The sequence below is a fragment of the Emys orbicularis genome, chromosome 9, assembly GCF_028017835.1.
Source record: "Emys orbicularis isolate rEmyOrb1 chromosome 9, rEmyOrb1.hap1, whole genome shotgun sequence".
NCBI lineage: Eukaryota > Metazoa > Chordata > Testudines > Emydidae > Emys > Emys orbicularis.
The window spans coordinates 24362216-24376653 of record NC_088691.1 but is presented as its reverse complement, the minus strand read 5'-3'; the positions used below and the strand labels follow the sequence as shown (position 1 = coordinate 24376653).

Below are 14438 nucleotides of genomic sequence, written 5' to 3'. Positions count from 1 at the left end.
GACTTGCCTACCATCACTCACCAGGCTAGCGGTAGAGCTGGGAGTAGAACCCAAGTCTATTGAGTCCCAGTCCAGTGCTCTGTCCTCTAGGCCACACTACCTTGTAAAAAATGGAGAATATGTTTTTCAGTAGAAGAAAATTGATTATCAGTCCTCTAAACCTGTCATTTTTGTCTTGAAACGGTGACTGCTAGCGATATTCTCATTTTAGTAAATAATTTCCCCTGAGTTGCTGTGTAAGATTCAAATACACGGTTTATCACTCTGAGATTTGGGCTTAATGAGGAAATAACCAGCAGACTCTGTTTCAGACATGAAGCCCCTTGATTTAAAATACTCATCACTCTTCTCCGTCACTCTGTGTGTGTGTATCTGTAGCTCAGGCATGTGTGAGACCTTTCTGTATACTAGCAACATAATGTACATTTTTAAGGCAGTGTAAACTCTCCCCTGGCACTGTTCGTTCCAAACGACGCAATTTTGTAATTGTCTTTTCCATCTGGTTTTAAGAGACACTGCCAAGTAGGTGAGGCTCCCAGGTGTCCCTAAATCCATCAGAATATGCTGGAGCTCCTATTATGAAAAAAAATCTGCAGTGTCACTAGAAGTTTCAGTTCAGGTGCCATCAACATTCCAGGAGTCACCTTCATCCCTAGTATATATTCAGTGAAATGCATTCAGTTACAGAATGAAAATGCCTGTTGGGGGAACTTTGTGCATCAATTTAAATTAATGTCATCATTACTTCCTTGAAGCACATTAACTTGTGAGTGGGGTGTGAGGGAGACCTGGCAGGCTATGTGGCTATGACACAAACATAGGGTCTAATCCAAAGCCTCCCATTTGACTTCAGTGAGCTTTGCGTCAGGCCTGTAGTGCATAAGATGCTATCCTTACTACCACAACTACCTAGCGCATAAGATGCTATCCATACAACCCTCAACAATATGCCATCACAACTAACTCTAGGGGCAAATGTTAGCATTAGACATCTAGAATTCTGACTGCATTCACATTGTAGGTGGCTTTACACATACATGCTATTATATGTATTCACAAAATTGAAACTAGGCCGAGGCCCCTTTAAAATCTGTCCTATTATGTTGTTGTGTTTGTCTTCTGGTAGCACCCACACTGTTCCACAAGGAGGAGAACTAACTTCTTTTCCAGGCCAGTGTTCTAACACTCAGCAAACAAAAGATGGCTTCAGAACATTGGGAAATCCAGACTGCTGTAAGGCTGATGAGGAGGTGACCTGTATGAAGATTATGCAGGGTTGCCAGCTTTCAGCGTTTCAGAATGGATCATTGGAATGTAGCAATGCTACGTTGCCATAACTTTAATTGTTCAGTCGAAATGATTCAGGAGATGGAAGACAAAGTTCCTGCTCCATTATGTTTCAGGGAGGCTCAAGAATGAGTCTGCCAAGATGGAAACCTGGCATAGTCCATTGTGACGTGCCTAGGATGGAGGACTGTCAGGGAGCTCTTCTAGAGAGTTACTGTGGTTTGGAACTGACGGTTACTTTTACTACAGCTTTTTCTTAACCTTTGCCATCATTTTTCTTTTGTCCAGTTTTTCACTTCTGAAAGAGGAACTGCTGTCCTGTGAAATCTTCATTGCTTTCGCTGCCATGGATATAGTCTGGGGGGGGGGGGGGGCACTGCAAACTAAGGAGGAAGGGGACTCTGTCTGTCTTACTTGAGAGAATAGGCACAGAACTTGTTCAAATGACAAAAGCAGACTGTAGTTGCAAGGCGGGATGGTGGCAGTGCATACTCACTTAAGCCAATCACTGTTAAAGCCATCACAGGCACAGACTCTGTTAAAGTTAATGATGGAAATGCATCTCCGTAGAGAGAAGGATATGTGTCTTTCCTCTTTTCCTGCACCAAGCAAAACAGCTTTCAACCAGTGGTGCTGTATTTAAAGGACTATTATCTTTTTATTCTCTTTAAGCTCATTTCTGAGGTGGTTTATTACATGTCCACTTGTATTTACTTCAGCTTGAAACTTGGCAAATAAGGTTTCAGCACAGGCCAATTTTTACAAAAGGAAAATGTAATTTAAACCAGTTATACTGTGCTTTTCAATTAAATTATTGGTTTTGGATTTTCAAGTCCCCTCTGCCCCAACTGTCTACCTAAAAATGGCAAGTGCAGCAGCAATTTTTCAAATGATCTTTAGGGTTCAATCCTGCACTGGCACATGAGTTGGAAGAAGGGTGCAACAGTCGGCTTTCAATCCTTGCCAAGCTGTCTCGAGTGGCCAGCCAGATTCCTCCATGGCTCCCATGAATGTGCTGGAAGATGTACGCGGCTCATGTGCCAGGACACATGCCAGAACTGGAAGGGTGTTGCTTTCTTATAAAAGAGGGTGGGCTGGCCCACAAACCACTGAGCTGGCCAGCTGTGTCAAATTCTGCTCTGCATCAACAGGATTCTTTGGAATGTGGGTAGCCAAGACAACATCCCCGCTTCTTTTAGTTCAGGCGGTTGGAGACATAGAGGAGTTTTGGGTCTTGGTACCCTGCACTGTAGTTCATTTCATAATACATATAAATGAGAACTAGCTGGTTGAGACTCAATCTGGATAGGACTGAGGACATCTGTTTGATTTTTGGGAAGACATGGTGAGGATAAGTTGCTTCTTGTATTAAGGGTATATGCCCGCCTTTGGTTGTTTGAGTTTGCAATCTAGACGTCTGTTGAATTTCCCACATGCTAGTAGATGAGCAAGAAGCTGTGAAGGCCAGGAGAGTTTTTCTACCTCTGTCTGGCCAGGTGAATGCAACTGTTTCATTCAGGTGTGAGCTGAACTGCTGTCACCTTTGGCACTGTCACCTCAGGTTTTGGTGGCTGCAATACACCGTCCTTGAAGCTACATCTTCAAATGTGTCAAGAAACTGCAACAGAGTGGGGTGCCTTGCTTGGTGTGGTAGTTTGCTCTCTGGGAGCAGATGGTGTCAGTATTGCAGGATCTGTACTGGCTGCCTATTGGTTTCCAGATGGAGTTAGTCAAGGATACACTTGTTGGTTAAGAAAAAAATACCGGTGCTTGAGATATTTGGCTGGAACACAGCCCCAAGTTAACTTGATCCAAGGCAGGAAAAGAGGATTACAGGGAGAGTGACTAAAGGTATTGAGAGAGATGAAAAATTGGATATCTGCATCTAAATGTCAGTTAAATTTAAAGGCAGAGAAGAGAAGTTGGTGTGGGGGAGAAAAAGGGGTTGGTTGCCTGAGTAAAAAACTGAATAAGGCCCTCTCAGATTTGGCCTAAAGTATGCGAAAAAACTGATTTCCTAAGGGCTGAAATTGAGTTAGTTGCCCAGACTTTCCATTGAGTCAATGACATCACTTTGTGCTAGAGTTCACCAGTTCATATCTCTCTCAAGGCATTCCTAGCAGCTGGTCATTAAATAGCTACATTCAGGCTTTGAATCTCTCCATTCAAGACCTAAGGGTTGGCCCCTTGGTGGAAACTGCTGAACAAGGCTTTTGATTGGAAGGAAGGGGTTTTATGCTTTTTTAGTTTCCATCCCTCTTGTGTCTTAGGGCTCTCTCTTGTGCGTATGAAGAAGCCTTTCTTCTCATGGCCTGGGACGGGATTTTTGCTATTGTCCCCAAGGTCTGCTGATTGCGCACAGGTTTCTAGAGCAGCTCGGCGTGGTGCCATGGCTTGTGTAGCCTGGGGATTGGTGAAACGTAGGCATACTCAGAATCCTGTCAGGAATGCTAGAGAATCCAGTCGGGTCATTTTCTCCTTTCGTAACTTCCAACACTTAACAAACCCTGAGAGGCTGTTACAGCAGCAACGCCCTTTTGGAAATGGTTAATTCACTGGCCCTTTGCCCTCTTGTTTTGATTTGAAAGGGTGGGAGTTTTCCAATGAAGTACAAGTTCTTGTGCTGTTATTATCCAAGAGCCTCTGGTAGCCCGAGGGGCTCTAGCTAGAAGTCAAGAAGAAGGAGAACAATTAAGTAACCCGTTTAAAGACCCTAAGCATCTAGAAGGCTCATGAGAACCACGTTAAAGTACCGAGAGCATCTGAGTTCTGCGCCATTGGCAACTGCACATGCAGCTATATTAACTTTTTTCCCTGTAGTGCTCAATTTTTTATCCCCTAATTTCATACAGTAAAATCGCTTTCACTGCAACTTAATTTGAATTAACCAAAACCCACGTGTGATAAGGCTGCCCTTGCTGGAGCACCTTCTTGTTGCAGGCCACAGCATGGCAGGGACATCTGCCTCAGTTTCCCCTTTCAGAGACCCCAGTAACTCCATGCAAGCTTATCCTTGAACATAGTTCAAAACAATCCCTAATAAAAGTCCCAAACATTTCATCCGTTTCTCACCCCAATGCAAACAGTCATTAAGCTCACCCAATGTCTTGTCCCATAATGCCCCACATATCACAGCTCAGTGCCTTTGACCATGCCTGGACTCTGTCAGTCCTCCCCGTCCCTGTACCAGGACAGCTACCTTAGCCCTTCCAACTGGAGTGTAATCCTGCTCTGCCCAGCGGGAACCCCCATTGCTCTCTGCTGGGGCGCCACCTTATCAGGTGAGTATCCCTCATTTCCCCCTGGCCTTCTCATGGTTTCTCTGGGTCCTACTCTACAGCCCTGGAGACATCAGTGGTTAGGCTTCTCCACTGCTCCCCTGCCTTCAGCCCTCTCCAGCCCTTGGTTCTTGCTCTCTGGCTTGGAGCCAGCAGTCACCTCTCTCTGATGCATCGCCTGCCTTTAGCCCTCTCGTTTTGGCTCTCTGGCTTAGGGATGCCAGTCCAGAAAACACCTCTTGCTGTTCTCCTTGTCTTCAGCCTTCTCCCAGGTCCCAAAATACAGGCGCTGACAGCTCTTACCTCCGCTCTGCCTCCGTTCCAGGCAGCTCTCACCTGCCCTTTTCTGACTGGTTTGGATTCACCAGGTCTCTCTTTCTCTTACTGGGTCTCCCTCTGATCCTTTATAACCCTCATGTGCTGCCCTACCCACTTTAATTGGCCAAATAGGCACACTTATCCTGGCACAGGGAGTTGGACCTACTTCATTTCCTGGGCCAGCCGCCTTGTGACACCATGACTAACATAGTGTTTACCTATATACCCTGTGTAGTGCTTGAGGTTCCCCAAGCCCAGAGTGCAGCTGTGATGTATGCAACTCGAAACTGCAATATCTTTGTTTTGTCTGATGCACGCTTACATGTCTAAGAACTCTGCCTGTCTGCAAAGAGAGCATCCATTACTGCCGGCTATTAAAGAGAGAAACACACTGAGCTCTGTCGTGGAGACTTTACTTTTGTTCTTTCTTTTTGTTGTTTTTTTGTCACTCTGAAATAAGTTGGTTCGGGTTTAAAGGGCATGGTTTACTCTATGTACGGAAACATAACAACAACAGTGAAGAGCTGCTGACCAGCTTCCTCAAAGCCAACCTGCTTACGTGGAGCAAACACTGTCCAGTTTCTTTAAGGGCAACTGCACTGTGTGGGGGAGCTGTACTGCAAAGACTAGAATGCAGTGAAGAGAGCGCTGGCTAGCTTCCCCAATTAGTCCTCTGAGTTTTTTGCAAAGGCCGGTTTCAACAGTATTTTCATCCAAACTCCATGTAATTCAGAGTTTTTTTTTTTCTCTGACCTTTATAAGCAGCTGTGTTCTTTTGGATAATCCCATGTCTGTCATGTTCCATTTGCAGCCATGGTGATTAATTCTTATGCCACCAGCGTAACAGTAGGAAGGAGAATTCAGAAATGTAACTGGGTGACTTACCAAGATGTCCTGCATATGAAAATGGCTAGGGCCCTCTAAAAGTGACAGAGCTGTCAGTTCTCCATTGGTTGATAACCATGTACTGTTGCCAAATGTGCTTCAGAACAACAGGATCAGACCATTGCAGAGGCCCCATGCCTATCCTCTAGGCTGGAGAGGGGAAGCCTGAGTGACTGCCCAAGGAAGGGTTTTGAACTGATCCCAGAGGAAACCACGCCGTTCTCTCCTCCGCTAGCAGCAGAATGTTTGGTCTTGTTCCCAGGCTTTGAGAGGCTGAATGGGAAATGGGAAGCTATTGGGGAGGCTGTCCTTGGAACCTTTTCCCCTTCCCAGAACTCTCAATAATACCCTGCTCTTCTTTAACACCAGTCACCTCGGCCCCGGAATCATTTTCCCCCAGCGTTGACAAACCAGGCCTTACATCTTTGCTCTGAAATAGGTCTGGGTTGTCCTCTCCATTTTACAGGTGGGGAAACTGAGGCATAGAGGGGTTATCTGACTTCCGCAAGTCTGCGACAGAGCTGGAACTAGCACCCAGCTGTCCCACTGTAGTCACCAGCTCGTTCCAGTAAGATCAGGATTTCAGCTAATAATATTGCAGTCCCGATTGTTGAAGTCGGTGAGCGTAGCCAGGAAGCACAGTGTCTTTGTGTGCTTTCTGGTGTTGAAAAGAACACAGGCCATGCTGGGTGCAGGAGAGCAACCTTCCTGTCATGATAGCGAAGGACCTTGACTACAAGGCTGCGCTGTAGGCAGTGGGGACCAACTTATTCCAGTGATGGCTGCACTAAAAACCTCTGAGGTAGTGTGTATTAAAGAGGAATTGCTTGCTTTTGGTCTAGAATTTTGCATTAGCAAAACAGGAGCAGCAGCAGGAAAAACAACCGAACCAAGAGCAAGTCACCAGATGGTTAGCTGCTTTGTAGGATGGCACAGAGGGAAAGACTTGGCAAGTACTGTCCAACCCCCAGCTGAAATCCCTGCACAGCTGAGATGCAGCTTGCCCCATTTCCTAGTTGCTGTCAAGCGAGTAGAACACGAATGATCCCATCTCTTCCAGCGGCATACAGGGCCAGATGTCCATGGGGCCTTTGGAGATGGAAAGTTGATTATGTTGACTTGGATCCCTGACAACTAGGACTTAGGCTGTGCGTGACATCACTGTGTTAACAGTCCAGCTCAGCATGAGACAGAGGAGGAGCTGGACTCTGCTTTAATTACTACACCCCTCCTCTTACAGAGTTTTCAGAAAATGAGCAAGGGTGGAGCAGCCTGAAGTGGAACAGAGGGCATCTGACGGAACTCTGGCCCTCCTTTCCATTCTTCCCTTGTTTCCTCTTGATTAGGTCAGCTATTGGCTAGTAAAGCCCAGAGAGGCCCAGGCCAATGGAAATTTATAGATAACATTCCGCCCACCCCCCCCTACAACCAGTGTTTTTGCCTTCTGCTTTCTGATGACGCACAGGTGGAAAGTAGCGAGAAAGAGTGTGTGCAAATCTCTGTCCAATTTTTGTCTCCAGTTTGGAGAGGGAAATGTGTCTGGAGAAGCGTTACTCTTTGCTGAAGCTGAGTGGGACAGCATGAGCTGCGTTTTTTTTCACCCCCTGCTGCTGTTGTAAAAGATTTTTTCAAAACTGTTTGTGGTCATCTGGATCAAGGTCAAGATTTAAAGTCACTTTCTGTATCACGAAGGCACAAGGCTGCTTGAAGTAAGGGAGGGAAATGAATTTCATAGCATGGAGCCAGGGAACCACAAACCACCAAGTTGTTCCTTTTCTTCCTTTTAGAACACACATACAAACCTGGTTTTAAGAGTGTTCTTGACTGATCTATTAGTAGTCGAGCTCTGATCTCACTCTAACCCATCTCAAGTGGAGGGAAAGATTTTGCCCATCAATCTTGAGGTCTTGAGAGAATAAGGATTTGATCTTTGGACTGTACTTTCTAAATGCACTACAGATGTAAAATGACACTGTCAGTGCTTAAATACTAAGATGATAGGCACCTGGCAAACACCTTAGATTTTTCTGTTAAGGTGTCCCAAACACCAACCAAAAGTAGTAATTTCACCAAAGCCGACATTCCATCAAAACTAAAGAATGCATCTAGAACCGCTGCTGTTTATGCAAAGAAAATATATAGGAAAAAGGAACCCTAAAAGCAACAGTTACAAACAATAACCTGTATTTTTGCAGGTAGGTGTGTGTGGGGGGTTGTTTTAATGCAGTTTAGGCCACTTTAATATGAAAGTCCCTCATTTGTGGCCGCACTTTCTTATGGGGATGACAGCCCAGATTTTAAAAAGTGGCCTCCAGTGTTGGGTTCCTCAGTTTTTGAAAGCCCATCATAGGAAGCTAAGGTGTCAGCAGGAGATTTTGCTGCAGGGGCCAATGGAGAGATCCCAAAACAGAGGGTGCTTTTGAAATTGTGGCCCTAAGCATCTGAGGGCTTGTCTACATGTGGACACTCTCAGGAAAATTAATCCAAGTTGACTAAAGGTGGGGCTTTAAAGTGGATTAGTTAAACTGCATTAAACCCCTGTGTGGATACTCTATTCAGAATTAAAGTGGCCTTTGTTCGGCCACTTCACTTTAATTCTGAATGCGAGTGTCTGTCTGCACAGGGGTTTTATACAGTTTAACTAATCAATTTTAAATTCACACCTTTAGTTAATTTGGATTACTTTTCTTAAGTGTCCCCGCATAGACAAGCCCTAAGGGTATGTCTACGTGCAATGTAAGCCCAGGGTTAGTGCTACTCGAGTCAGCAGAGCCGTGTTAGGGAACCCTGAGCTTGAGCATCTACATTGTATTTTAACCCTACATTCAGACTTTTCCAACCCATGCTTGAACCTCGGGCTCTGGTGTCCACATTGCAGTGTGCAGACCCGAGTCAAAGTAACCATATCCCAGAATCCCTAGCATCACCCCGCAAAATGTGGCCACTCTAGCCCTACAACTGTGGTGGACTGTGGGGAAACTTTACTGCCTGCCCTGCCCATTATAGGAAGTTTGAAGCAGCTCACTTTGCAAAAGACTTGATCAGTTTCCACTGCCTTGCAAACCCCGGAGGCTCTCTGATAGTGTGCTTGCAGATCGGTGATCAGAAGAAAATGGTTTAACGCTGACCTGATCTGCTGCCATTCACAAAAGGGGTCGGTGGCTTCCGTTTTCAATAGAGAGGATTGCAGATTGTTGGGATAGAAAGAACTAAGGAAGTTGTCCCACGGAATTGTGGGATACTTCCGGCTGACTCCTGGGACCCGAGTCAAGCGGGGCTGCATCTACACTGCAAAGCAATAGGGCTCAGACCTTGTGTCTCGGCTTAACTCTATCTCAGACCCTCCAGCCCTGCACGGTCCTGGGGCCCTGGTTCCAAGCCCTTTGTTAGTGAAATTGCAGTGTAGACGCAAGGAGGGGTTAGGCTTGAGCCCGGGCTCAAGCTTGGGTTTATGTTGCAGTGTAGACATACCCTAAGTGGCCTAAACTTGGAGAGGAAAATTGCACTCACAAAAATGGAGGCCTAATTAAGGTTGGATTGAAAATCTGGCCCTACCTGTACCCAGACGGTTGGCCATCTTATAAGAAGAATCCCTTCTCGTATTATACAGTAGGGCATGAACTGGAACCTTATGTCCTGCCCTTGTGCTCACACAATCATTAGCCTTTGGATAAGGTTCTAATACAGATTTGAACTCTGTGCCTCAGAACTCAGAACCTATAATGGTTCCAGCCTGGAACTCTGACTATAGCCTCTCCCTGAATTTCAGGAAAATTCTGATGTAAATCAAGAAGCAAACTTTGTCGTTTGGGCTCAGTTCTGCTTTGCTGTCTATGTCACATCCCTTGTGGCACACGCAAGCTCGGACCCTTTCATTCTGTTATCCCATGTGCTTGTTCTTACAGGGGGACCACAAAACATAAACAACACATGCTGCTGTACACATGAATATTGGCTTGATTTGGTTCATCACATTGGTTTCAAACTCTTTTATACTGTGAAACACTTTTAAGATCCTCTTATGGACCAAGTCCCTTCCCCTCCTTCCAATCCTGATCCCATGCCTTCTCTGTGTCTTCACTACATGGACTCATTTTAGGACAATATTGAGACTAGGTAAAAATAAAGTCACTTGACTATGCAACTGCTTGGTTACTCCCGCCACCTCCATATCTGTGTTACTGATTCTTCCAGGGTGCAGGACTTGCTATTTCTTTAGACTGAATGGTACCTGTGGCCTCCACTGCTCTAATCTTGCCAGGTAACTTTGCAGTTTGGATTTGTTCCTCTGAGTGTTTGTTCCCGCCCCACGAGTTCCTCTGCAGATGTGATCAGTTGAGTTTAAAGCAACGGTGTAGCTGACAAAGACACAAAGCAGCCACACGAGATAAAGAGAAAGGATTCTCTTGGGCAGAAACCTCTCTGGAAAGCCTAAAAATAGTTCTGGACCAGGCTACCAACTGCCATCAGGAAGCATCTTTGCTTAAAGACTAGCAGTTTCTTCATCACTGGGACAGAAACAGATCCAAGGACTACCTGGAAGTGCTCTGCAGAGCACAAGAGAACCCCTGCCTTATCAAGCCCAGCTGTTTCACTACCTTGCTTGTTTATAGAACTGTTTGTTTATGTGTTTGTGTTGCCCTGAGAAAGCAGCTATCATTTTGAAAGGTGATTTTCTATTTTATTTTCCAAGTGGGCAAACTTGTGGAAATACTGCCCCAAATGGCAATATATATGTCCTCACAATAATGCATCCATCTGCCCCAAAGCATTTGTTCTATTCATTTTCTTCTTCTCATCAAATACAAAACATGCAAATACTATCTTAAGTATATGGCAACAATTTTCACATATAGGAGCCTAAACTTAGGGCTTGTCTACACAAACAGTTAGTTTATGGCAAACTGGGGTATGAATCTATTCTGCACTAGCCTGTCATGAACTAACTGTCCGTGTGCACCTGCTGATCTTCATTAACAAGTAGTTAGGATCAAAGTACATTAATGAACTGTTAATACATATCAGCAGGATTCATGGGGCTAGTGTGGAGTAGATTCACTCTCCAGCTTGCTGCAAACTAAATGTTTGCCTTAGTCAAGCTTAAGGGTTTGTCTACATGATGTCTACACTAGATACCTTACAGCGGCAGAGCTGTACCAATGCAGCTGCGCCGCTGTAAGATCTCTCATGTAGCCGCTCCATGCTGATGGGAGCGAGCTCTCCTGTTAACATAATTAAACCATCCCCAGAGAATGGTGGTAGCAGCTCTCCTGGCGATACAGCACTGTGTACACTACTACTTATACTGGTGAAACGTATGTCGCTCGAGGGTGTTTTTTTCGCCCCTGAGCAACATACGTTTTGCCGACATAAGTGGTAGAGTAGACATGGCCTAAGTTACCTGATTTTGAAAAGTGCTGAGTATCTGTTCGCTCCAGTGGGAGCTGTTGGGTACTCAGTACTTTGGAAAATAACACAGCTATATAAGTATCCTAAGTTATATTTTTGAAAGTCTTGGTTTAAAACGTCAGGATGGGTAGTGCTTCGGTGTTTGATAGCATGTCTTGAGCAAACTTGAGGCTTATTTTGAGGTACGCCCTGGATGACAAATTTGGCTCCTAGTATGGGCAAATCCTCAGCTGATGTAAATCAGAATAACTCCACTGATTTGAACAGAGCTACACTGATCTACACTAGCTGAAGATCTGACCTGTAATGCTCAACTTATGTTTTATTTATTTGCAGGGGATGGAGAGAAAAGGTCCAACATGCCATCCACAAATGGCTAACCTCTCTTGGTCCCCATAAACAATATTCATAGTGTCAAATTCTCTGACTGTATTCCAAAATGGTGAATAGTATATTTGAGATTGCACGTTTCTGCAGATGAAAACTATTCCTACACTCATCACCAGGATATATAGACACATATGATCAATTGCTTGTGGAATTTGTTGCATCTGCCAATATTGCAGGTGTACTTTCAGAGACCCTTTGAAAATGTATTCCCTAATATCAGCACATAAAATACACATTTACCTTTTTTATTTTTCAAGAGAGCTTGAAATCCATGGAGTGCACAGAGATCTGTTCTGGGTTTTTTTAACCCTCCACTGTAAATCTCCTCTTCCAACATTTATTTCCTAAAACTTTACTCACCACCCCTATGTATCAATTACATAAACATTCAACCTTCAATTCTTCCTTTTCCAGGTTACTCTTCTGCCGTGCAGAAATTCTCTCAGACTCTACAGTCCTTTCAGTTTGACTTTATTGGGGACACACTAACCGATGACGAGATTAATATTGGTAAGTGCTTTTCCTTTCAATGTAGATTTGCAGCTACTTAGAAAAGTTTATCTTCTTTTTACTGTGAGACTGCATAGTAGACTACAGCACTGATAACTGTGTTCTGGTCCTTACACAGAACCAGGAGCCACGTTTCTAAGATGCCATTTGGTTCATAGTGCATGGGTCTCTTATAGTTGCAGTCACAAATGTAGTTTATAGCACATCTAATAAGTCTTCAAGCATTAATGTTTAGAATCTGACTCACAGTGCTGTAGGTTAATTTTGACCTGATAGCTTTTACAGCTCTAATCCTCCTCCTTATTGCCAAAGATTGGAAATGAATTGCAGTAATCCAGAGTGAGGCTCTCCATTGCAGTAAGTACCCTGTAGGTGACCTCTTCGGAGTGTTATTGCATGTTGTCTTACCCCAGCACCCTGCTCTTTACCTGGGCCAGATAGTGTTACTCAGAGCACTTGGCTGTGTGTTCTGAACCAGGCTAACAGTATTCCTCGATCTAAACTTGCTGTGGTTTGAAATGCTATATGCAATCCCCATGGTGACGTAGAATCAGCACCGGCCTGTGACCCCTCGGGAAGAAAATTAACATGCTCCATTACATTGAAAAAGACGCCCAATGTGCCTCTGAAGCTGCAGCTTCGTTGTGGACAGCCAGCAGCATGCAAAGCTTCCCTGAGCTCAACGCCTCCGTTTCTGGTTTGGTTTCCATGTATTTTACTACTTTCCTGCCAACCCAGTGAATTCTTTGTTGGTTAAACATTTATCTGCTGCATCCAGGGAGCTAAAAGTAATGGACTAAACTTCCTAAAAAAGGCATTTTTAGAATTCATCTGCCCTGGGATTAACCATCACTGTTGAACTAGCAGTTTTGAAGTCTGGGAACTGTTGTTGTGGTGACATCGATACGTGAGGGCTCCGTAAAATGTGTAGGAATTCCTTAGCTGGGCTGGAAAACTCAGCAAACTACAAGAAATAGACCATCAGTGCCTAATGTGCATGAGTCATACAGGAGAACTGTTTCTGATCCCATGGAAATGTCATAGAGCAGAGGTGGGCAAACTATGGCCCGTGGGACCGTTCTGCCCGGCCCCTGAGCTCCTGGCCCAGGAGGCTAGCCCCCAGCCCCTCTCCCGCTGTTCCCCTCCCCTGCAGACTCAGCTCGCTCGCTCTGCCGCCGGCGCAATGCTCTGGGCAGCGGGGCTGTGAGCTCCTGGGGCAGCGCAGCTGCAGAGCCCGGCCTGACCCGGTCTCTGTGCTGCGTGGTGGCAGTGGCAGTGGCAGCGGCGTCGTGGCCCGGCTCCAGCCGGGTGGCGTGGCTGTAGTGCCGTCAGCCACCGGTGCTCCAGGCAGTGCGGTAAGGGAGCAGGGGGGATTGGATAGAGGGCAGGGGAGTTCGGGGTGGTGGGCGGGGGTGTGGATAGGGGTCGCGGCGGTCAGGGGGAGGGAACAGGGGATTGAATGGGAGCAGAGGGGGGGTTGGATGGGGGAGCAGGGGGCAGTCAGGGGCAGGGATTCCGGGGGCAGTCAGGGGACAGGGAGAAGGGGTGGTTGGATGGGGCAGGGTCCCGGGGAGGGGGGGGCGTCAGGAATGAGAGGAGGGGTTGGATGGGGCGGCAGGGATCCGGGGGTGGTCAGAGGACAGGGAGCGGGGGGGTGTGGATGGGGCAGGGGTCCCGGTGGGGCCGTCAGGGAACGGGCGGGTTGGATGGGGCAGGAGTCCCGGGGGGGGGGGGGCAGATAGGAGGTGGGGGCCGGGCCACGACCCCCTCCCCTAACCGGCCCTCCATACAATTTACAAAACCCGATGCGGCGCTCAGGCCAAAAAGTTTGCCCACCGTTGTCATAGAGCCTGATCCTGCAAAATACTGAGAGCCTCCACTCCCAGTGGTGTCAAGGGCAGTTGAGAGTGTTCAGCACTTGCAGGGTTGGGTGCATAGAGAGAAAAATAGATAGCCTACTAGTGCAGATTCAAGCCAGATTCACATTATTGTTTAACTGTGCCTGGAAGTGTGACAGTGTCCATGTTGAGAGAGACTCTATGAGCCTGCATCAGAGGGGGAAGGAAGGAAGGAAAGCAAAGGCTGGCTTTTTGTAAGCACTTTGGAGCAGATTGTGATTTGCCCTTCAGAATCTGATTTCCTTCAGCATAAAGCTCATAGGTGAAATCTGCTGAAAAAGAGTCAGAGTCCAACTATAATGGAAAAAGAGGTATTGAATTTCCAAACTCATGTGATGCTGGATAATGGAGAGGAAAACAGTGCATATAAATCAGCCCTGATGGGAACGGAAGGATCTGAGGCAAAGAGCAATCCAAGAAGCAAGTGTCTCTTTCCTGTTAATCCAAAAGAAATTTCCAGTTC

General features: G+C 46.0%; 1 protein-coding gene across 1 annotated transcript in view; it reads left to right on the top strand.

The window, feature by feature from the left end:
* The window catches only part of OPHN1 (oligophrenin 1), a 137703-nt gene that overhangs the window by 38015 nt on the left and 85250 nt on the right, over positions 1-14438 (top strand). Inside the window, exon 4 of the mRNA XM_065411323.1 lies at positions 11982-12077. Coding sequence (XP_065267395.1) covers positions 11982-12077 — 96 coding nt within the window. The remainder of the gene's footprint in view (positions 1-11981; positions 12078-14438) is intronic.